The sequence below is a fragment of the Athene noctua genome, chromosome 7, assembly GCF_965140245.1.
Source record: "Athene noctua chromosome 7, bAthNoc1.hap1.1, whole genome shotgun sequence".
Classification (NCBI taxonomy): Eukaryota; Metazoa; Chordata; class Aves; order Strigiformes; family Strigidae; genus Athene; species Athene noctua.
This window is the reverse complement of record NC_134043.1, coordinates 27826468-27850659: the sequence shown is the minus strand read 5'-3', so window position 1 is coordinate 27850659 and position 24192 is coordinate 27826468. Positions and strand designations below refer to the sequence as shown.

Sequence of the window (24192 nt, the reverse complement as noted above, 5' to 3'; positions counted from 1 at the left end):
GCCGATACTCAAGGATTCTACAAGCTCAAGAAAGGTCCACCCCAACAATTGAGAAATCAAGCACAGGCTGCAGAAGGTCTTCATGGATGAGCAAGGAGTTCCTAACTGAACACAAGATATAAATAGGCAGTGTACAAGAGCTGGACGCAGGACAAGTGACCCAGGAAGAGTAAAGAGTTGCCATCTGATCTTGTACATACAATGTTAAGAAAGCCAACCTGGAGTTAAATCTGCCAAGGAACATGAAAGGCATCATGAAAGAAAAGAGGAAGACTAGGGAAATCATGAGCCCACTGCTGAATGGGGGAAGGACAAATGCCATAGAAAAGGCTACAGCACATAATGCCTTCTTTACTAATAAAAACATCCTTTAGGAATCCCAAGCCCCTGAGATCAGAGGGAAATTCTGGAGCAAGTAAGATTCACCGTTGGTGGAAGACCACCAGGCTTAGGGAGCACTTAAGAAAATCTGGACATACATAGCTCCATGGGGCCTGATGGTTGAACTCACAGGTGACTGGTCAACAGGCAGTGGGCACAAATTAAAACATATGAAATTCCTTATGAACACAAGAAAACATATTTTTTACTGTGAGGGTGGTCAAACACATGCACAGGTTGCCCACAGATGTTAAAGAGTTTCCATCCTTGGAGATACTCAAAACTCAATTGCATATAGTCATGGGCAACCTGCTCTATCTGACCCTGCTCAAGCAGGGACATTGGACTAAATGATCTCATAAAGTTCTTGCCAACCTAAAAGATTCAGTGATCAAAACTTCTCAAGGATTTTTGTGAATTACCACTGGCCTCCTCTCTGTTTCATTATTTGTAATACACACTAGACATCTAAACCACGTTAAGCTAAAGTTAGTTCTTCCATCATTTTTCTTTAACCTCTCTTCAGCTCGATGAATATAATCTGTTTTAAAGATAATTAAATCATCATAAACCATCTTCTGCTACTCTTTGTTCTGTTCGGATCAAAGGTCTCAAGCTTTGAACTTAATACCTTTTGAACTTAAGAACCACGCAAGGTAATTGCTGGGAACATAACTTACAATGTCATTGTCAAATGTAATGGCAATGAGTGAGAAGCAGTGTAATTCCCTAGAAGTTTTAAATTATTCCATCTCCATAAAAATGTAAGAATTAAATGAAAAGCACAATGAAGGTTGAAAGATCAAGTGGTCAACGACAAGGACATTTCAAACATTCAGTTTGCTCTCCTAATAGAAAGTGAATCTCTTGGTATGTCATTTATTCCAGCTGCTGCAAGCTTATTCTTGTTAAAGGACAATTTTGCAAAGAAAGCACTTTGTTATGAACATATTCCATATAATACCTGAGTATGTGCATCCCAGGCCCATTAAAACTCCCTAAAAATCTTCCATTTTTGCTATTTTATGAACATGTGTTCATGTAATTTAAGAAAATATAAGGTAATAAAAGTGCAAGAGAATAAAGTTACAATAGCACTGAAGATGCTTACAAATATATCTGAAATAGTAAACAATTACACAATGCACCATAAATAACTTCTCCTTCTCTTAATTAGCTCTCTAGTTTCCTTTGCAATGAGGTTGCTTCTCTATTTACAAACAGAGTCGCCTCTGGCTATCACATACTGCCACTATAAAACACTGTTAAAGGCACTGCCTCTCTAGCCTTGGACTACTAACTATTTCAGTACAGAATTTTTTTTTTTTTTTTAAAGACTCAGTGCAACTGGCTAGGTTTCTTATCTACACCTTTGAAATACAAAGAACAGAAAGAAAAAAAAAATCACAGCGATGTCAGGTCACAATACGAGGAAAACCAAAGAATTGATCATTTTTCTGTGGAATGTTTCATACGGAAAAAAAAGGTGCATTCCTTTGGTAGCAAAATTTCAGATCAGTTGGCATCTGATTTGTCTACTAGATATGATATATCTACTTCTTCATGATACCTTCCCTGTAGTGGTTAAGTTCTTAGGACACCAAAGACTTTGAAGATACTACTAAACTGGCTAGAAATGTCTACTTACTTATCACAGACTAATGAAGAGTCCCCAACAGAAAAATGCTTGAGAAGCTCCTAGAAGGAGGTAACTAATGCACTTCTTTAGGCAACAAGTGTCTCAGTGACCTGTCTGGTCTAAAAGGTGGCTGAAGAGCTCCTTGGGAAGCAGAAGCAGAGCTGAAGAAGTTCCGTAAGACTGCATAGCAAAGCCTTCTACCTGGACAGAATAACTCTGATGAAGCTGTGCATCTCTGAGTTTTTCTCTTATGATGACAAGCAGTTAGAGGAAATTGCTGGTTCTGCACAATTAAAAGGACAAGGCTCCTTCAACACTGCAGATGACAGATCACCTCAGTTACCAAAGACTGACAGAGATGAAAATTGGGCATGACTTTAAGTAAAACTTGAGACAGATCTATTTTCAAGATCTTTTCTAATTTAGGAGTCCAGCACAGGAATGTGGCATTTCTCCAGTCTTGCTCATTCTGGTAATGGTTACTCAAAGTAGAGAACAAGTTTGAATCACTGAGGGGATTGCTTTCAGATATGAGATTAGTAACAGTCTTGTGGACAAGGGCATCTCTGCTGGAGGGAATATCTTAGTCATGCCCTTCAGAGACTTCAGTGTTGCTGGACAGACTGGTGTGCATCAAAGGATACAGGTTGGTGGCTGAAAACAACCACACACACCTTCAAAGTTTAGGATAAATCATCACATTTTCATACAGCTCATCCAGGGTTATCTGGTAGGAGAAGGTCAAAGAGATCACACTTCACAACACACCAAAACCTCATTCCACTTTGCCAGATATGTACAGCTGGTCAAAACTTTGTGCAGATAGGAACATGCTGGAAGGTGATTGAGCAACTACTGTTGATATCTACCCAGTTTATATCCTGGAAAATGCAGAGGATGCCCAGTGGGGTGGAGTGACTTCCCTGTTTTGGGAACGGGGTGGAGTAGCAGAAGGTACTAGCCAGGACTGGACCCAGCCAGCCTCAGCACTTTCTGTGCTGGTACCATCAAACATGCAGAGTCCTGCTCCTCCTTGAAAGCATTGTGGGGGACACAGGCATTGGTGGGGCAGCACAGCATATCCCACTGTCCAGCAGAAGAGAGAAGCCAGGAAGGAAGGAAGGGTGACAGACCATCTCAGCCCTGACCATGCCATGTTGTGCAGAAACCAGCAGAAACCTGCCTTTCCTCCCTCTGTAGAAGGACAAACTCAGGGAAGAAAGAGAACAACTCTGGATAGCTGGAGACACAGCTTGGAAGAAAAAATAGAGGGAAAAAAAAGAGATAATAAAGGTTCAGCTCAAAAGCATACTTGAGACAGACAATCAAGAAAAGTGTTGGTCTTGAGTCAAGGATGTGGCTAGGAATCAAGAGGTGGGAGGTAGGTGGTGTGGAGTGGGTACATGGGCTGGGATGTTGAAGAGAAAAAAGAACACTAGCAGAAAGGCCTAAGGAAAGAGTGCATCCGCAGGGGAGCGTGGATGTGGACGAGAAGAAAACATATTGCTGGGGGATAGAATTAATTACTCAGAAATGATAACACAAGTCTTGCTCTTCTGGCTATTGATGTGACTTCCCACATGAGGTACCCCTTGCATTCTAATTTTTAACTTTTATAGACTAAGAAGAAACAAGAGATGATAAGGGAGAGGCCGAGATGGCCATAGGCCACTTAGAGAGCTGGCAGAGCCTTCTGCAGCAGCAAAAGCCTAGAAAAATCTCGTGGGGTTGTTTAGTTTAGTTTTGTTTTGTTTTTTTTTCCCCTGAAATGATGAGACAGCAGGAAAACACATAACTGTCTGAGGCAGCCTACCTGCTGGAAGGACCATGAGACTGCTGGCCTGTGCTTAGACCCAACTATAATAAACCAAAGAACAGGGACTGCCTGGAGGGTAAAAGGAGGGGGAGTGAGGAGAAAACACACAGGCTCCAGCAGAAGCTGTTTTCTTTCCCCCCTCTCTCAAATAATTGGAATTATGGGCTTGATTATATCAGGTACACATTTAGGTATGGCCGGACCTGCAGCAACAGACACCCTACAGAGCAAAGGCTCCTGGCAAAACCACTTAACAGCATTTATGCAGTAATAAGTGTGACAATGCACAAGCACCCAAATGTCAAGCATCTCCTGTCCTGCTGAAAGGCATTTCTTATTCAATCAACTCAGAGGCTTCGCATGAAGGCTGAAGGAGGTTTTCCGGAGATCTTTTTCAATACTTGCTACATCCAAAGTTACGTCTGGGGGCTTGAAAAACAGGCTTCCCTTAAACTGTTCAAAGGGTAATAGCTCTGCCTGAATGCTCTGCAATCAGCCTAATACAGTGTATTTTTCTTGCATACCGAATTAAACATTACATATGAAAAGCTATTCCAGGAGCCTCTTGAGGCTAAACAGTTAACGCGTTCCAAAAAAAGGAAAAAAAAATCAGGAAATAGCAAGGTTAAATTCTAGGTGTTAATAAAAATGTATCCACCCAATGCTGCTGCACCAGACAAACCGGGGCACTGTGGTCTGGCGTATATACATTGCCATATATATGCCACAGCATGAGAAACACCTCACTTTCCAATGTGCTAAAAATGGGGTTTCCTCAGAAGAACCGTAATTTGACCACATAAACTCAGTGTTAATCTGCTTAACAGTATAACACAGGGCTAAAACGGAGATTATATGTTCTAGTGAATTACACATCCAGGGCACTAAAGCCAAAACACTCATCTTCACTAGGAAAAGGTAAAAAGTTGAGTTTTCCAGCATAGAATTTACAGAAATGTCACTTGCGTATTTCTCTTTAGAAAGGGAATTGCTGCTTCAAGATCTATCACACTGAAAACCTAACACTTTTAACTCAAAATACCTGGAGTCTGCTCAGAGAACAGCATCCTACCTTATCTGCTTCACTGTCATGACAAAAATACCTCCCCAAGTGCCAACCTCCAAACGACACAGGGAATCAAGAGCATATCATGGCTCCTCTCTCTCATATATATAAAAGACTAAAATTTGTATCTTAAAAGAGACTGAAGGCTGAAGAGAAATGGTAATTGCTGAAGATGAAACAATGTCGGGATTGCTGCATATATTTATTGTATGACAAATAAAACCCCTCGCCCAGCAAAGCTCCTCTGACCATGGGGAAAAACCATTCCCGAGATCTGAGTGTTAAACACAGAAAGGTGGGAAACACGAGTGCATGCTGACTGCGTAATTTCAAGTCAATGCTCCCGTACACTTGCATTAATGGTACGGCTTTTATTTTCAGGACTGTTTTGTATTTACTCTTTTAAGGCACATGCCTCATTCTGATCAAAGGTTGCACAGTGCTCAATTAGCAAGAAGTGATTCAGTATCTTATCCAGAATCTCATTTAATGTCTCAAACCCTGGTTCTGAAGAAAGTTGTTGATTTCTACATATGATTTTGCAGTGCAATAACTAGAGCACGAGTGCTCTGCAAATATGAGCACGTCTGTGTTCACGATGACTTGACAGCAAGCAGGGAGGGAGCAGAGCTGCTCTATGCCATCAAATGCACAGCTGGGGCAGATTAGGAAACCCCAGTGAACCGGGGTTTCAGTAGGATATGGCTGACTTTAAGATAACGTGTTTTAGGTGTGCAAGCACACCTCTGCAGCTAGCAGCTCTGTTTCCCCATCCTGCAAAAGGCAGGGAGAAGCTGAGGGTGCTGCTGCAAGCTGCCTGCTGGCTGGATCTGCTCAGTGGTCTGAGGCTCTGTGGCAGAGAGGAGGAAGCCAATTCCCTGCCACGGCATCAAGCTGCCTTAGCCCTAAGGCCCCCTCTTTCCCTCTTCCACTCCTTATGTGTCCTCCGATTTCTGCGACAAACAAGGCACTGGAGAGCAGCCCTGCTCTTACCCCTCTCCGTACTATCTTCAGAGGCTTGTAAAAGAGATACGCCTTACCAAAAATTGGATCCAAAAGATGCAAACAAAGGAAAAGTGAGCAAGACTTGCATGGGTGACTTAACTACTCCCATGGGCTTTGCAAGGCTCAAGCAATGCCCTATTTGCTGACAAGAGCAGTTGACCAAGGACTTCAGAAGGGATCATACACCCCTCTCCAGCCACCCCAAGGATCCCTGTCCCTCCCAACCCATCCCTCTGCACTCTCATTCTCTACCCAGCCACTTGCCCTGTCCTCGTTTGTCCAATTCCAAGTTCCTGATCCAAAGCCTCGGGCACCAGGGCTTCACAGCCCAATCCCCTAGATGATTATTTTTATTATTTTTAACCAGGAGCAAACCAACATATTTTTCCTTAGTCACCTTCTTGGAAACAGCAAGACTTGTTTTGGCTGCAATCTTCTCAAAAATTTCATCTGATGTAGACACCTAACAGGGAAAGTTTAGGGCCAAAATCTTAAAGGTTTGGAAAAATCACAAGCAATTGAAAACAGCCTTATATTATTTACAGGAAATCCAACACAACCTTAACAGACAGTGCTGTCAGTTCTGCTAATAATTAAAAGGCAGCAATCTATCACATTATTTTTAGTCGTGCCCTTACTCTCCTACACACAAGGGTCTTAAAATATCTGCGCATCTGGGAAAAGTCTTTTTCCATGTCAGCACTTGGATGCTATCCCAGGGGATAAATTTGCCACACGCATACAGCGCTAGTACCAAAACAATTTAAACTCATTACTTATATAAATCAAACACAGGGAAATCGCCCCTGCGCAATCAGTTTAATTACAGTCGTGTCGTGTGTGTGTGTGTGTGTCCCCCACCCCCGCCTGCCTCTGCTATGGATGCAATAGATCACAGCTCTAACAAAGCTGAAATTCAGAGTTCTGCGGGAGAACTGGCTTGGCTCTGGTCGCACAGGCTCTCCAGCTCCTGGGAGGTCCGAGCAGAAGTCTGAATGAGTTCAGCGGGTACGTCATGGTGAAGTCTTTGGACGCTTACAAGTGTTGGCAACGGAAAAGCCTTGAAAACCTCAAACAAACAAAATGCCAAGCTGACATTCATTTACGAACAAAGAAACCCTACCTAGTGCCCCGCATCCAATGATCCTGGTCACCAAGGGTGTTTGGAGGGGGGTAAGGGAAATTTCTATGGCAGCGGCAGGTCCCCACCACCCCAGTGTGCGGGGCTGAACGAGGGCCAGGGCTGGCACACGTGGTGTGCGGTGGCAGCTCTCCAGAAGTACATGATTGACGTCAGTAACTTGTGTAATCATCCTGCCTTAGCTCGAGTCTATAAACAAAGTTTTGGGGGGCTGTGTGGTGGGTTTTGATGGCTTTTTTTGGGGGCTGTGTTTTGTTGGGGTTTTTTTTAAATCCAGCTCTCAGTTGTTGTGTTTTCTCATAGGACTGGAACAGTAAAAATATTTGGAGAAACCTCCACAATAAATTAAACTGCAACAATCTGAAAGGTCCGCCTGCCATTGAACTTGTCCTCCCCAGACTGAAACCTAACTACTGGATTTGCTTATTTCTTAAAGAAAGCCACAACTGGAACACCTTGAGAAAAGTCTTTAGAAAGCCTCAAAACACTATAAATCAGTCAGAGAAACATCACACTGATTATGATCGATTTCCCTCTTCCCTAACAGCCTTTTTATATTGCAAGTCTAGCAACAGACTGTGCCTTATGCAATCCTGGGAGAAAACCTCAGCTGGGGTAAAACATCACAGCTCCATCCATACCACTTGTGATCAGATCTCTTGTGTGTAAAAGGTGAGTTTTACCTTCTCATAGGCTAAAACATCAGGACAGATTTTTTTTTTTTTAATTCATATTCAATGCAATCATCTCAAAGCAGCTTTGTTTCAGCTTTGTTGTAATACTGGGATGCCCAGACTGATTATTCTGGCTACCCAGCAGTTGCAAAATTTGTACACTGATGAATGGTGCTCTGCAACGTTCACTCGATGTTCTCCAAGTGATTTACAGAATGTGAGATAATAAACACAGTACCTGCTTTCTTCAAAGCAATTTTTGAATCACATCTAATTCATCTTCAAAACATCTCTGCAGGATGCACAGCAATGCTATCCTCATTTTCAGGAGAAGAAATGGATAGGACACTGCAATGCTTTATACAGGGCCAGAGTTTAGAGAATCTGGACTGGAGATGGGAACAGCTTTTCTCCTTCCAAAGGTAATTCCATTGAAAAATGCTTCAGTAAATCTGAACATCTCACTTGCAATTATTTTCTGGTGTTGTCATGTCTGAAATACCTTTCTTTTCATTTTTTTCTCAAATCAATATTACTGCTCCTTCTCCCTTTCAAACTGAATATATACACAGTGGGTATTCTCCCCGTATTCCTTGACAGCATTTTATGTTTTCTGCCACAAAACTGACAAAAGATCCTAATCTGGATGAACAGCAGCAATGACAACTTTAAAAAATATTACTGGAAAGCCAGAAGTTTGAACTGTACTGCCTTTCCACTGTCTGCAACACAGGTATTGATGCTCGCCTTGCTGATGGATGTTCACAGTCTTGTCAACGTATTTCTCAAAATCATAAAAAACAGTTTCAAGGCTGAAGGCCAGCTGGTTATGGAGGTTGAGACCACAACCATTACCGCACAAGAAACTCTGAAATAGTGTCAACTAATGCTGCTATCAATGCTGTATGAGGAAGACAGACTTTAAAAGCATCAGGCCTACCTTGTTGATGTGCAGTTGCTGTTGCTGGAATTGCTGTTTGTGTTTCTCCAAGAACTGCTGGTGCTGCTGCTGGATCACTAACTGCTGGAGGGCCTGGGCGTTCTGGGGAAGGGGAGCGGACTGCGTGCGCCCCAGCGGGCGATGCTGCCGAAGTTTGTGTATTGAAGGGGAGACCCGTTCTCCACCAACCAGAGACTGTGCATGGAGGGGCAGTCCTGAAAGATACCAGTCTGAAGATAATATGGAGGAAAAAACAGCAGAGAAGAAAAAAAGGAAGAAGAAAGGAAGGGAGAAAACGGCTGTTGAGTAACGCTGATGGTGACAATGATACATAACGTTAAAACCAGCCATCTCGCCATTTACAGTTGAAGCACCCTTAAAAGAGAACAGATAACAATTAATTACCACTGGATGGAGTAATACTTTGCTTTCTTTTGAATTCTTTGTTAGCTTGTTTACTCACAGATCCTAGGGAAACGTTTCATTTCTTAAAATCAGCAATACCTTATGGACCCTTTATGACTCGGTGGATGACATGAATTAAGATCACAGTGGCAGTTTGGAGAAGTTAAAAAAGTCTTACAGCTTCATACAGGGAGTAATACCTGGTGCATTTCTAGGAAACCACCAACCCAAGATGCCACCCCCACAGCATCCAGTAATTATACCTTACAGGGGGCTCACTGGATACGCTGAAGGACGATGGATGTTGATGAAGCTGCTTCCCACTCTAGACCACGTAGGGAAGCACATCTGCTTTTGGCTGTGCTAGATCCCACCCCGTAGAAATGACTAGGGATGAAAACTTCCATGTGATAAACCCCTGGCCAGGTTTGTGTTGGAAAATGGTATTTCAGGAATATGGGAGCTATCAGGCTTGATTATTCGCGTAGAAAGAAAGTTGGAGGCCAAGATGACAAATAGCTAGAATTGTTTCCATTGCTGTCCGGTGTATACATGCTAGTAATTGAATGAAAACATAAGGTTATTTTGAGATAGCCTGCGTTACTCACACGCCTTTGGCAAATTAGGTGTTTCTGATGACTACCATGTGAAATACCTGTCTGAGCTCCGGTAACAGCATGTCTTTAGAAAGCATCTTGTCTTTTTAGCTGTTCTTGAGGTAAGCCAGTTCTTGCTCTGCTCTCCAAAAACATATCTTCACACACTTCTTAGAAAGCTGGGACATGAAGACATGCCCAACACAAAGCAAAACCCAAGGGTGGAGGAGCTGAGGATAAGTCTTTACTTTTGGTCATTACACCTTGGGATAGAAAGGCATCACTGGTGTCTCCCTAATGTAGATAAGGCTGCACACACTTTTAGGAAAAAAAGTTCTCTTTTGCTTTACCTCATTGTATAAAACAAACTAAAGACTGTGCAAGTGGTCAGTACCATTCAGAAATACTGCCCTGTTCAAGAGTTAGAGAAGTTGCACCTTCTCTTTCTTGGTTGAGAGGAGAGAGAAACTGCCCAGAAGTCTGCAGCCAGCTGAATACAGTGGTTTAGAGACACCCTGACATTTCTGTCCCAGTGATTCACAGAACTGCCCTGCATGAAAGAATCTGGCTCATTTAAAAGCTTCTCTTCTTGGGGAAAGATTTTCTGAGTTTCTCCCACCCTTTGCTTTTTTGAAAAGAATCACGTAAAAGGGTATCGTACTTTATAAATGTGTGTGCATTTACATACACAGACACACATATGTCTGTGTGGGTACAAATATTATGAATAATTTGGAAAGATGTGGTCCATCTCCCTTATAGCACAGTTCCTCTTCCCAAAAGTTCAACTTTGACAGCAGAGGAAGGGATCTTTTACGTTTACATAGAACACCTTGGAAGACTACTTTCCTCCAAGTGAATGACCAAGGTCCCCCGTGAAGGCCCTCCAGGGAGACACCTTGTTCCTACTCAGAACATACATGGCAATGTGAAGGATATTATTCAGAGTAACCTGTCACAAGAGTAACAGCAGACCTAAGGAATTCTCCTCTAGTTTCCTCAAACCTCCGTGTCTATCTTCCTGCACAAAAAGAGCATGCCATCATGCTGGATCATTTTGCAGCCATCAGGAGACTATCTCCAGAGCTGAAGGCTATCAGCAGAATACTAATAAACGCCACTTTGCTTCCAAGGAAGTTCGAAGTACTAACTGTAGTTTGGCAGCCAGTCCACTTAGGGCTTTTGAGATCATGTGTTAGCTTGCTCTCTTTCAGTTGCTGCATCTGCAACGTGTGCTTCTTCTTGCTGCTCTGTTGTATTGTGAATATTCGTCCTAAGTGTTGGTTTGTAACATGTTGTACTCACTCTGAAAACACCACACGTAGCAGGTGGACTAGAAGGATTACTCTTGGAAGCAAACACAGTACACTGTAAACTGAGGGAAGCTTTGAGAGAGGTCAAATAGGAAACAGAACAGCATTTCTTCCTTATGTGTGCTTTAAAGCAAACACCAGCATAAACAGAGAAGAAAGTTTTGGATAAGAGGGGAAGTCTTCTCCAATGGCTCTTCATCAACAGACCTTGAGCAAAGGTGAAGAGACATGTCAGGACTCTGGGTAACCTCATCATGCCACTGCAACTATGGCAGAAGGAGGCAACAGAAAATGATGTAAAGGTTCAAGGAATCTGCACACACCATCTCGCAGTTCTGAGAGCACTGGCTAAATACCAGGCTTCTGTGCTTCAGCTTCCCCATATGCACATGCTTATAAGCTTATCACAACTCCATGTATATTCCTGGGATTTGAATGTAAAACCAGACACAAGCCAAATCAGCGAGCCATGCTGTGATACTTCAGTGATCAACATCTCTCAAGAGTTTCCATTAGAAATGGAATTAAAAAAATAAAAATCAACTTGTCTATAACTTACACAGAACATCCTTTGTTCCAACATCACATGTTCTGTAAACCAGAAATGCATCCTACTGGGAATTACTGCTTTGAATCAACCCTATTTATAGAAATATGCCTTCCCACAGGTACTTAGTTCTGAAAATATGACACAGGGAATGATTCAAAGCAATTAGCATACTGAAAATGTAACATATACAAACAAATACAATCTGTTTGAATGCAATTGATTTTGCCATCTTTTTGCCATTTCTAATAATGATGAAAAGCAAGTATTTCAATCTGTGATTTTGTAAATGCGTGCCTTTCATATACAGAATAGAAACCATCCATGATAAAGAGCAAAGGTAACCATAAGACGCAATGTTTTTGTCGCCACTTGAATCTAAAGTGGTTAGAGCTCTTAACAGCTTAGTTTTAAATTTTTACCTACAAACTTATGCTTTACTTATGGAAGTAAATACTATTGATTTTCATTTTGCCAGAATGACAAGGTAACTTACCCCAACCTCCGGATGAGGTGGGCAATCTCTGATTTTGCGACTGTTGCCACTACTCAACATATCACACCCCCTAAAGGTTATATATTATACCTACAGAATGTATAGATGATGCAGTATCTTTTTTGTACAAGAGACAGACTTTACAGAAAAACAACAGCTGTCACTGGCTCTCTTGCTGCAGCTGGGACTGAGTTTTGCACATTATCCATGGAGCGCTCACCTGTGACTAAGGGAGTTTGTGCAGTTGGCTGTTCCAGTAAGACCATGTGTTGCAGAAGAGGGTTATGTGCAGTTCCCCCATCTCTTTCCAACGTTGTAGTGCTCAAGTAGGGAGTGAGGTGAGTGCCAGGAAATAAAGAAATCCGCTGCTGTAAGGTTGGGATAGTAAGTCTCTCAGCATCCTGCTGTGCTGATCCTCCCTGTCAATGCACAATTGACGGCACAGTATGTTAAGGGATAAATCGGTGCACGTAGCATTTCAAAGGCTGCATCCCCCCCATCACTTACGCTGGAAGGGCCAGTTGCAGGCAGTCCTAGTGTGATGTTGGGCAAAGAGGGAGATGTGTAGAGTGGAAGCTGTGTTACTGAGCCTTCACGATTCACAAGCCTGTGAGCCAGGCTGGTCTGCAAACAAAATCAATAACATCGTCCTGGTGAGAGAGCATCCACAGATTGGATCAAGGACACAGTACACTTGCTGTGAGAACACATCACAAACGTACGGAGTGGGTAACTTCACTATGACACTGGAAATACTGAATGGGGGAGCTAAGCTGCGCTTCGGATCCAGCCTAAACAAGCACAGACTAGGTGCCTGACCTGATTACCATTGCCATGGCCAGGCAGGGGTGACGAGACCAGGATAACCAACACAGGAATGATCTCGCTCTGTAGCTGCTGCCAACCTCCCTGCCCTACAGAGACTCATTTTACAGTTTATATGATCTTTCCTGGAGACTAAAGATCACCCATACCTCCTCACCGGTACTCGGCTTCTGCTCAGTCTTCATGCAGTACCACTACGAAAAGCTTTTGCAAAGAAGATTACTTCTCAGCTTACTTCTTCTCAAGTACTTGCCCTTTTAAGGCTAAAACAGATTACCTTAAAAAAATAGTGTTATAATGGTTGTTGTTCTCTTTAGCAAATCACAGACAATTTATGCTATTTACTAGCGTGCTTTAGCTTAAATCAGACTTCAAAATTTCATCAAAACGCCTTAAGGTTGCATTTATGTAGCTATTTCCTGATTTTCAGGGTGAAATGCAGGATTTACCGAATTATATTATGGCCATTTAAAGCAGAAACACTTAAGTAAATATACCTTTAATTTCAAAACAAGATTGATCTGAAATATGCACTAGAAAACTAATTTTTAAAATTACAATAAACTGCCTGATTTTCCTGTTAGGAAATAAGTGTTCTGATCACCCTGAATTCTCTGCAGGTGATTTTCCAACCTAAATAAAGTAGAGTTTAGATTTCAAGCAGACTTTCTGTAGAATTTCTACTGTTTAACTCAAGTGCTATGGTGAAAAAAAGGATTAACAATATTATACTATGGAACAATCTATATTGATGTAACAAAGATCTGAAGAATGGCTTTATACATTCTAGACTTAAATTCATAGTCCTGTAAGTAAATGAGACTCTGTAGGTTATTTCCCTGGTTGCAGTGCTGGATAATAAGAACCTATTTTTCTCCCTCAAAGACTTTAAGGTGAAACTTAAAAAAACCCTGCAGCAACCTATTAGGGAAGAAAAAAAAAAAAGCATGTAAGAACTAATACTGAAAACCAAACATTTCCTGTAGAACAATCTTTGAGAGCAATTATGCCTTCTTGATTTACCAAAATTTAACTGGGCCAGCTGACAGCTTTAACAGAACACCCCACCTCTGGCACCTGAGGTTGGTGCTGCCTGTGCAAGGAGGAGAGAAGGAGTAAAGCCTTCCCACGACCGTGTGTGTCACCATTATCAGACGCTGGGCTGCCTTTCAACTGCGCTCTTCGATGTGCCACTAACTTGCCAGCCACTCTCCCAGTGTCCAACTGTGTCTAAATTCCAAGCGTTCAAAGTCATCTAGTTTTTGTACGACCCTGTGCAAAATTTCATGTGCAAAGTGAATTTTTTCTTATTTCCTTTTGCCTTCCCATGCTTTCATTAATGTCATTCAAGCTTATTGGAAATATATTACTGATCAGTTCTCCCATAAAAAGAGTAAAATCTGGTTTTTTAGATCTCAGTTGACAATTTGCTGCCTTAAAGGAGGAAATTTGCAGGGAGCATTTTGCTGTTGAGTGGTACCTGGTAAGGACATGTGACTGAGCACAGACACACGCTTCTTCCAAGTAATTTTGAGCACTACTGGCAATTTTGTTTTAATTTAAATTACATAATGTTAGCATGCCACATCGAGAATAGGATAGTTACAGTCAGCAGAGTAATGAAATATTTTACTGATATCATAAATGAAACAAAACTACATCTATTTTCTCTTCTAACAATCAATACTCCATAGCTGTGCCTCAAACTACTTCTTGGGGATTTGTTTTAAAAACGGTGAAGAGAAAAACGCAGCAGCTTGATGCTATCAGCGTATGGTATTTACCAGCATTATCATCACTTTAAATATACAAATCCCATCTATGGGTTGTACACAAACATTTTTTGAATTGCACAGAAGAGAACAATTTCAGCATGTACAATTTTCATCTATAGTCAAGTACTTTTTATAGTCTTGTATCAACTGCAATGGCAATGAATATCATGTACCTTTCAGAGATGGAAAAATCTTTTGATTTAAAAACAGTATTTAAAAATAGATATTGTCTATTTTAAACGGAGGCAGAGCTGTAGTCTTTCCACACTGAAAGCAAGGACTGAAACTTAAAAAATGAACTCAGATACCATCTTCCAGCATATCTGAAATTGTTCAAGAAGTGACCCAGCAAACTAATAAAGAGACATATTTCTCTTTTAAAATAAAACATGAAGGTAAGCATGAAACACCTAAAGCTGGCAACATTATTTTCTCAGAAACATTTAAATATTTCTAAATATTTAAAAGTGGGAACATCAGAAAGCCTGGTCAACCGGTATTAAAGAAACCTCCAATACTTGGGCTACTACTACTTCTACAGAAGATTTTAAAGAAACCAAAACCCTGCTTTGCCCAGTTATTTTTTTCCAAATGAACCTATACAGGCAAATGCATGAGCTAGTATCACACAATGTGAAATGCTGGAACAAAGTTGAGAATTATTTTTCCCCCAAAATAAACACAAAGGACCAGGACATTTAGCTAAGTCATTCAAGTACACCTGAAATGCTGGGAGGAGAACAGTTTGTGCAACAGTTTATCGACACTGTTTGCCATCACACAGTGATTTATGTTTCATTTTGTTCTGTGATGGCAATAATCCAATATACTTAACAGAGTCCCGGGCAGTTTTAAAATCGGAACTGCACAATCATTTGTATGCTATATTTTTCCTGTTTTCCAAAAAATTATAAAGAGATGAGAAAGAATCCAGACATCATTTTCAGGGAAACTAAAGCTACATTTTCTTCCTCCTTTATGCACAGGTTGTTTGGAGATGATGGATCAAATGCTGCTCTTGTTAAAATGCTAGATGAACATGCTTCTTTCCTCGCACGCAGTGGCATCGCTGTGAATTACCCACTGCAGTACAGTTGCAAAAGAGGCAAAGATGACTTCCAGGAAAAGGCTTTGGCACTACAGGGATTTTTTTCAAATCGTCTGTGTTGCTCTTGCCTCAGCCTAAGTTACAAAATTGCTGCATTGCAAGCAGCTGATGAAGGGAGTTCTTCTTACAGTCTTTGTCCAATTTACTAGGTATTGGTGGTGTAGTCACAGATGATTAGCTCAGATTATTTAGTTGAAAAATAAAATGGCTAAGCAGAATATTACAGCTTCACATTCACCTGCATGAGCTAACTCTGACTTGTGGGAAGCTGCCCGCTCTGTTTATATCACAAGAAAATGTAGAATCCGCTAGTTTTTCCATCAGCAGTAACTGGGGATTTGCAGTTTGCTAAGTATGGACAAGATTGACAGCTCATGGATCAGCAAAACAGGTAACTCAGCGCTAGTATTCCTGGGGTTCACACAAACGTACCTAAGATGTGCCCTCAGCTCAGTCAGTCTTCAGTTCTGCAAATCCGATCAATAACGCTGCATTTAAGATACCTTTTTCTAGGTCTGCTCCAAACTACTAAATGGTCAGCGTGCATCTCAAAAGCCACGTCTCTTTGGAGCAGCTTCAGCACCCAGTGTCAAGTGAAGATTCCACCTTACACTATCTTAATCTTTATAGTAATTGTCTAAATCTTGTTAAGGTTACAGCTGACTGGAGTGGATGAAGGTATGTGTTGGATAATTTGGCAGAGGAGAGGGTGGAGTAGAAGGCATATTGCCTATATTAAACGCTGTTACACTCCATTAGAAATAAAAATAAAGTGAAAATCTGTACAAAACTAGAAAGCAGTAAGGGCTTACATTTATACTATAAGAAGTCCTTTTCAGCTCTAAATGACAATTTTGGGAGAACAAGCGCAAGCCTGTTTTTACAGTCCTGATGTTCAGACAGATGCTATATTCATGGGGAGAACAGCTAATGGTAAACTAGATAAAAAGAAACGCATCAGGGACATGACACAATCACACTGGTGTTCTACACCTAAGGCTTATGGTGAAAGGCAGTTAACGTGGCTCACATCCCATTACCTGCTTTTAGAAAATGGTGGGTTTCAGTAACCCTGATCACAGGAGCTGCCGTGTTCAATTAGACTCCAGCTTACTCTGCCCAACACCCTGTCCTTGACATCCACAGCAGATGCCTCAAGTGATGATGAAAGCTTATGGGATTATAAACTGGCACACGGCATCAGGCACCAAGCTTTCACATCCCTAGGTGGGGAGGAAAAGGTTAAATCTGTTCCCTTTAATCCAGTTCTGGTTTGGCCATATTTAGACTAACCTACTGCACACCACAAATTCACCCTACATACAACATATGAGAACAGATTTCCCAAATTTTAAAATACTTGTATTTGACCAGGAAACACTCTTCATGCTTTACCTTGCTAAATCACTTTATTTTTACTCTCTCTCTCCTCACAACAAAACCACTACAAGTTACCACAAGCAGCTTGCGAGCTGGCTCAAACTAGATTTAATAAACAGATAATGCATCCTGTCAGCCCAGATTGAGAGGTAATTGCCAAAGTCCACTCCAAGTCACGATCTGGGTTTCTTTTTAGCGTGGTGCACACCGGTTTGTATGCTCAAATTCCTAAAACTCTGCAAAAACTGATTAGAAGCCCAAGCATTAAAAATCAAGAGTGAGGAAGGGCTCTGTACCTCTGCTTGAATACTCGTGACTGATCCTGCAATTCCGTTCTCGGCGCTTATGTTATTGGAGCTGTTGTTTGGAGAGCTGGGACCAGATCCAGGAGCACTGTTGCATGCAGAGTCTAAAAACACATCCAAAACCAACTTTCAGCATTACAAACAATCTCCGCGATGGTATTTAGACAGATAACAACCCTTCGAGTTTTGTTTTGGAGGAAAGCAACCCTCCTCCTCCCCATCTCCCCCGTAAATCTTCCCAGGGCTCTTAAAATACTGACAAACACTTTCAAATGGTCTGTCCAAGTACCTACTTAACATATTTATGTCTTCTCCTCATGGGGATTTCTCTTATAGTGTATTAATAACTCTAAATACAATTGGAAGATAATAAAAGACATGGAAAGCTTGAAGAGTCCAAACTTAAGGATGTCAAGATTGTCCTGCATCATTTTTCTAGAAGTGCTTCTCACCCTCTTTAGCCTATAACCCCGACGACACCCTCTTGCCACATATTGCATCAGACTTCACGCTGGAACAACCAGGGAACCATCTCAGCGTTGACATTTTCCCATGCAGGCTTCTGGTGTGTCTGGATTTACTGGAAATACACCGCCAGCACACAGCCCTCACACATGAGAGCTGATCTCTGCTTTTATACAACAGCACTGAGATTTTCTGGTGCAGGCAAGTGGGCACATGTAATGTCCCTGTCCCCTGCAAAGCGCCCACAACATGCTGGGTCCTAGCACAAACATGACCTGCCTTGGACTGCCCTTCACCCAGCACAACAGCTCCCACAGCACTGAGCTCCCCAAAACTGCCTGGGGACTGACTCACAAGGATGATATTTTGCCAGGATGGCAAATTAAATCATTTAGAGATTTAAAAGCCGCCTGAGATGGGACTGGACGGACAGCTGGCTGTGGTCATGGCTGAGCACATTTTACAAAAATCAGGCAAAACTCTACAGGGTCCAAAGCAGTAAATTTGTTTCACATCACTGCCTTTTTTTTTTTTTTTTTCCTTTCCAGTAAGTCTTCTCCACTCAGGGAATAAAACACTTTGTCACTGGAAACACCCGAGGCAGAGTTAATCTCTCAATTCTGTTATCACCTGAACGCTTGAAAAATCCTCTCAGCTTTGTATATTTTATCAACACATTCCCCGTGAACTCACTAACCTGAGCCATGGAGATGACCAGCCTGAAATCAAAGCCTCCACATTAATGATACAGAAATAATGACAAACAGAAGCAGCACATGAAATTGCAACACTCAGAAAAGCTCCCTTAAAAGGTTTCTCACCTGGTGTAAGGCACAGCTTCCAGTGTTTCTCCTTTTATTTTGGAAGGTAAATAACATTAAAACTTTTTTTCTGAACTTTCCTCCTCCTCAAGCACAGGATTTACCCAACACCAGAAGAATCTCCCAGTGGCTGCAATAGTTCAGGCTGCAGCAGTCTTATAATTGCTCTAGGATGCCCCAGTAGAAATAAAAGCCAATTGTTACAATTTGGGGGATTTAAAAAAATTATTTGTTTTGTGGCATTATTCTGTACATACTATTTTGTTATTTTGATCCTTGCCAAGTATCTCTAGCAAAGTAGCAAAGAAATTATTCCTTTTTTTTTGTTTTTAAAAAAAAACAAAACCAAAACCAAACAAGCAGCCTTGTTGCTTTTTGTTGGCTGTGCACCTGGGGAGGCATCTCACTATCAAGAAAGCTCGTCACTGACTAACACCTAGCTGAGCACCTAACATTGAACTTCTCCATGGAAAGGAACTTTGGAGAGTCTAGGTGTTCTGAAAAAGTACTGACTGCATGGAAACTAAGTGCTTTTTCTGGGACTATGTAATTAGCTACAACATATTAGATCTTATGCATTTTTATACATTTTCCTAGACATAGGAAATGTACCTGGTACATTCAACCTGTGACTCCATGAAGATGTATTCTTCAAGGATTAGACGTAACTTATATTCCCTGAAGGGGAACTTCTTTTAAAAGTTATTTTTCATTCAAAAGCCCCCTCTTACTGTAACAACTCAGACATTTTTCTAGCCAGGCTTCAGACTGGCTTCGTGAACCAGGTCCATGCTGAGGGAGAAGCTGGAGCTTCCACTGCCATTTTTGAAGGCATTACTGGGACCAAACAGTCAGCTATCAGGGTTTGATTTATCCTAAAAGCCACATGACATGTAGCAATATATGAGGAGTGAAGTGAATTCAATTTTCAGATCCAATATAAATTATACTTAGCTGTTGAAATCATATATACTCTCTGCAAACAGAGGGGCTTGGATACAGAGGGGTGCATAGCTGCCAAGGGTCTCTCCAAACCACCCAGCTCTCTAAAGAGTGCTCACTTTGAGTTTGTTTGAATGATGACAGCATGCCTTAAACGAAGAAAAGTCTGAAAAAACTGTCACATAGTGGTACTTACACAGAGGCATCCCTAGATGGTGCTAAGGATTAACTTTATGGTAATGTATATAATCTACTTTTACTCTGATCCCTCCTTACAAACTTTACTCCCAGAAGAATATTATTTTTCAACAAGAAACTGTCAAATAAGTAGTCAGAAATATCATATATATATATATATATATAAAAATGCCTTACATGTTTTAAAACTTTAGTGTAATTACTTAACAAGGAACTATGGCAATCTGCCCAAAGCTTAAAACAAACAGGGATTGTAAAGCATTTACTGCTGGAGGACAACAGCCATGAATTATGGCCTCCTCATGGATACTAACAGGATCACTTTTGAGAAATTTTATTTCTCAACAACCTGTTGCTGAAGATCATAGAAATGCTTGGGGGAAAAAAAATAGCACTCTAGTGACATATCTATACTTGTCTGCCCAGGTCTTAAAAGTTACAAAAAAAGCTCATTGAGTTGGTAATATTGTCTCAATAGATGGGCACCCAACGGACCAATGCTGCTGATGTTCATCTGCTTCACTCACCACTGAACTCTGCCAATTTCATCCAGGTTTTGCCAACCTTGAGAGGCCCATGAGAAATCCAGACTGCACAATTAACTGGATGCAAGAATTCATTTTGGAAAGGGACATCTCATTGAGTATGTGGCTGCTGGCACAGTTTTGTAGCTTACCCGACGTACCTGTGACATCCAGCGGGCGCTTCTTAAGAGCAGTAACCACCGGGCCATCTTTTCTGCGCAAGAGGGGGCTGCTTCGTCTTTCAGCTACTTTTTGTTTTAGTCTGGATCGTAACTTCAGATTGGGTTCAGATGCTGAACAGAAAAAGGAAAAGCAAACAGTGTCTTGGTTAATATTATGTCAGTAGTCTTTACTCAACGCAAAGGCTGGGTTTCAGTTCAGCATTTCCAGAAGCCTACACAAAATTAGTAATTTGATAGTACGTATTTGGAACAAAGATTTCTTAATGTAATGAACAGGTGCCAGCCTATGCAATATCCAAATTCACTGGCAATGAAAGTCAATAGCATTTTAATGAAAAAGATAATCATCATCCTGCAATCTCTTGTTTTAAATGAAGACGCAAACTTACAACCTGCTGTGAACTCATTCAGACTACTGCAGAGAGCATCATTCACATCCCCTAGTTTCCCACCTCTGCCCAATTTGCTTCCAAGCCAGTGGTTAACCTAACTCATGGGATCAATAAAATCAATACATGAATTGGTGAGACAACTGAGCTGTTTGGTCAGCATGGAGCATCACCATGGGGCTGAGACGCTATCTGCTGAAATGGGCAGCTCCACACCCTTGGAGTCATCCGACCCCATGGTGAGCTGGCTTAGGGAGATATGTCAGAAGAGGGGGAAAGAAAATACAAAAATAAACCCCCCCCAACCACAACAGGTGAATGTTTTTTTGCTGGTTCACCTCCCTGAAGCAACTCACCTTGGAATCAGAGGAGCCCGTGTCAACTGAAGCCAGTATCAACTCAAGAAAAAGGGCATGACAGTGTGGCCAAGGCCAAAGGCAACGCCAGGGAGGAGAAGGTTTGTTTATTTGGGGAGCAACTTGGTTACGTCATCACAGCCACAAAGTTAAACCATATCTAAAAACACATCAAATACTTCAAAAATTCACAACTGCCAAGGGTAGGTGTGCATGTATTTCCTGAGACCACAGTCTGACTTGCTTTGTGTACATCATACTTTTGAGAGACTCTCTTGAAAACTTCTGCTATACCCAAATCCTGAGATTTCATTTCTCCAAAAGTCAAAGCAGAGCTCCTGGGAACCCCTAATGCCTCTGGGTTAATGACAGCTGGCAACACCGCACAAGTTTGCACAGCACAGCTTATCGAGTTTTTATAAAGGTAATGAAGCCTTAAGTCAAGATTCCTTCTGCAAGATGATTTTCTCTGTAAACTTTCTGATCTCTTGAGTATACATGAAATATCTGCTTTGGCGCTTGAGGGCTCCTGACAGTTACAAGATTTGCGAACTGGCTCTATCTCTTCCCTTCCTCAGACTCTTAACAACTGTGCAGCTTAATCCCTTTGAACCAGCAAATCCTGTGCTCTCACCATTAAGTATGATACACTCTGCTCCCTACCCTCCAGGGCTAATAATCTATATTTCTTTAGAAAAATTAAAATAGGGTTTACAAACTCATTTGAATTAACTACGTCTGGCTACAAATATATTTCCCTACAGTTGGCTTTGACCACTGGGTCATGTAAAAGATCAAACCTGACAATGTTAATTGCAGGGCTAAAAATTCAGAAGGCTGATGAATTCAAGATCAAATGCTTGAAGTTAAGCCATCAAAACAGTTCTTTGACGAAACTTATGGGAGGGGGAAAAAAAAAAAGCTTTTCATGAATGTTTTGGACAGAAAAATGCCAGCAAGAGATAAAGGGAGCACTAAAAAAAAAAGTGTCAGACTCCTTAAGATGATGCTTGAAATGCAGTATGAAGTACATTAGCAAAGCAGAAATCATCTTATAGGGCATTTGCATATAAAATGGCAGGCGACTGAATGCAGATCTGTCATTTGCTCAGAGGGCCATATCAGAAGGGTGGACTAGGTAAAACACAAGCGTATGCTCTAACTAGGTACTTGATAAAGTTCTTTTCAAAACAGAAGTTGACATTAATTTATAAGTAGTCTTTGGGCATGTGAACATTTGGTACCTCATCCCACATCCTTTAATTCACAGCTTTTATTTGTTTCAAATACTGACTACTAGTAACTGTCTTGAAGCTCTGGTCAAGACTTTAAAGAACAAATGGGAACATGTCACAGCAAGATGCCGATACATCCATTTTAGATACATTTGCACTGCCAACCAACAAATGAAATACAAGCCTATGCCACAGCTGTTGAAAGGATCTGTCTCCTGACAAAGAAAAACATGACAATAAAAACTGTATTTCAGCACAAATTTTATTCATACGCAATTTATACCCTGCATGGTGTTCATCTGAAATATGTTTTCTATGAGGAAGAGACAAGTAATTGTGCAGCTTTCCAATACAGAGAATGAATTGGTTAGAAACATCTTAAAAATGGCAGGGAGAAAAGAACTGGGGTCACAGATTACCCAGCATGACCATATACGTCCCATACGTAAAGCCACAATAAAAACATCATTCCATGTAACAGGAAGGGAATGAGCATAGAAAATTACAGCCTTAAAAGAGAAAACACCTTGAGAATAAGTTATGGCAAAAGCAGTGTATTATCATTCATCAGACAAAACTATTTTCAGGCAAAACTATGCCATATATCGCTTCCTCAGCTGGAGGGCTCAGTTTTGAAACAGCTAACAGTCTATTTAAAGAACCACATTGGTTTAGTTCACTCTGATTTGGTTCCATTTATCCCCCAGATATAATCCCAAATCTAACATGTCATCAAGACCTCAGAGAGCATAATCCCTACATGCATTTAATTGGGTGCTATACAGCCCGAAGTAGGTGAATTAAAATTTAGCACAGGCAGGGCAAAACAGTCTCAAATTCAAAGAATTTACATATAGCATATTTTTATAATAAAATATGTAGCTTTCAACAGAGGCATTTCCAAAACTCAAAATACTTTAAGCTATTCAGATGTTTTTAAATAAAAAGTATATTTAAGCTGAAGAGAGCTGTCCCTCAAAAGTATAAAACAGGAATTTAAGTAACACCTAACTATCAATATCAGACAGTCAGCACAGGTTCAGTGTTCTTTAGGGAACACCAACTCCACTGAAAACCTCCTGATATTCACCCTGTCAGGCAACATGCCCAAAGACTTGCTCCCCATCACTGCTAACTAGTGTAAACTTAAGAGATCTGAAGACTAAATTAGAAAACTTACTATTTTCTACATCTTAAGGTGAAGTCTTTTAAACAAATGTCCTAAAGTTATCAAAAAATTAGTATGATTCCTGTTTAGCAAACAAATGAAGCCCATGCCCAAGTCTGAGTCAGCTTCCACAAAGCCAGTGGGATTTCTTCAGCAGTGACATATTTAATTTGGCCTATAATAAGGATTTATACAAAGAATATTTTGTTTTCCTCCAAGTAAATTAATAACTAGAACATAAGCCAAAAGCTTCCCTAGTTTTCACAGGCTCAAACCCAAGTTACCCTTCTTATACGTCATTTATTGCAGCAGGACCCATGTAATCCAATTCTTCAACATTTATGTCATTCTCATTGTTTTCTTCCTAGAATTGCATCCACTAAGCTGCTGAACTAATCTGACATTAAGTCTATGTAAGTCAAACAACGCAAAGTCCTGGGCAGTGTTTGCTCTGTTCCCATTACCCATCTACATTTATGAAAAAAACACAAACAATGCAC

At 41.0% G+C, this 24192-nt stretch overlaps 1 protein-coding gene across 12 annotated transcripts in view; it reads right to left on the bottom strand.

Moving 5' to 3' along the window:
- Positions 1-24192, bottom strand: part of HDAC4 (histone deacetylase 4) — a 265065-nt gene that overhangs the window by 63076 nt on the left and 177797 nt on the right. For 10 of the 12 annotated variants that reach the window (XM_074910181.1, XM_074910169.1, XM_074910172.1 and 7 more), the window contains 5 exons: positions 20524-20655; positions 17404-17516; positions 12527-12643; positions 12240-12438; positions 8663-8892 (listed from right to left, as the gene is read on the bottom strand). In XM_074910181.1, the coding sequence (XP_074766282.1) occupies positions 8663-8892; positions 12240-12438; positions 12527-12643; positions 17404-17516; positions 20524-20655 (791 nt within the window). The remainder of the gene's footprint in view (positions 1-8662; positions 8893-12239; positions 12439-12526; positions 12644-17403; positions 17517-20523; positions 20656-24192) is intronic. The other 2 variants (XM_074910173.1, XM_074910174.1) reach the window with 1 other exon arrangement.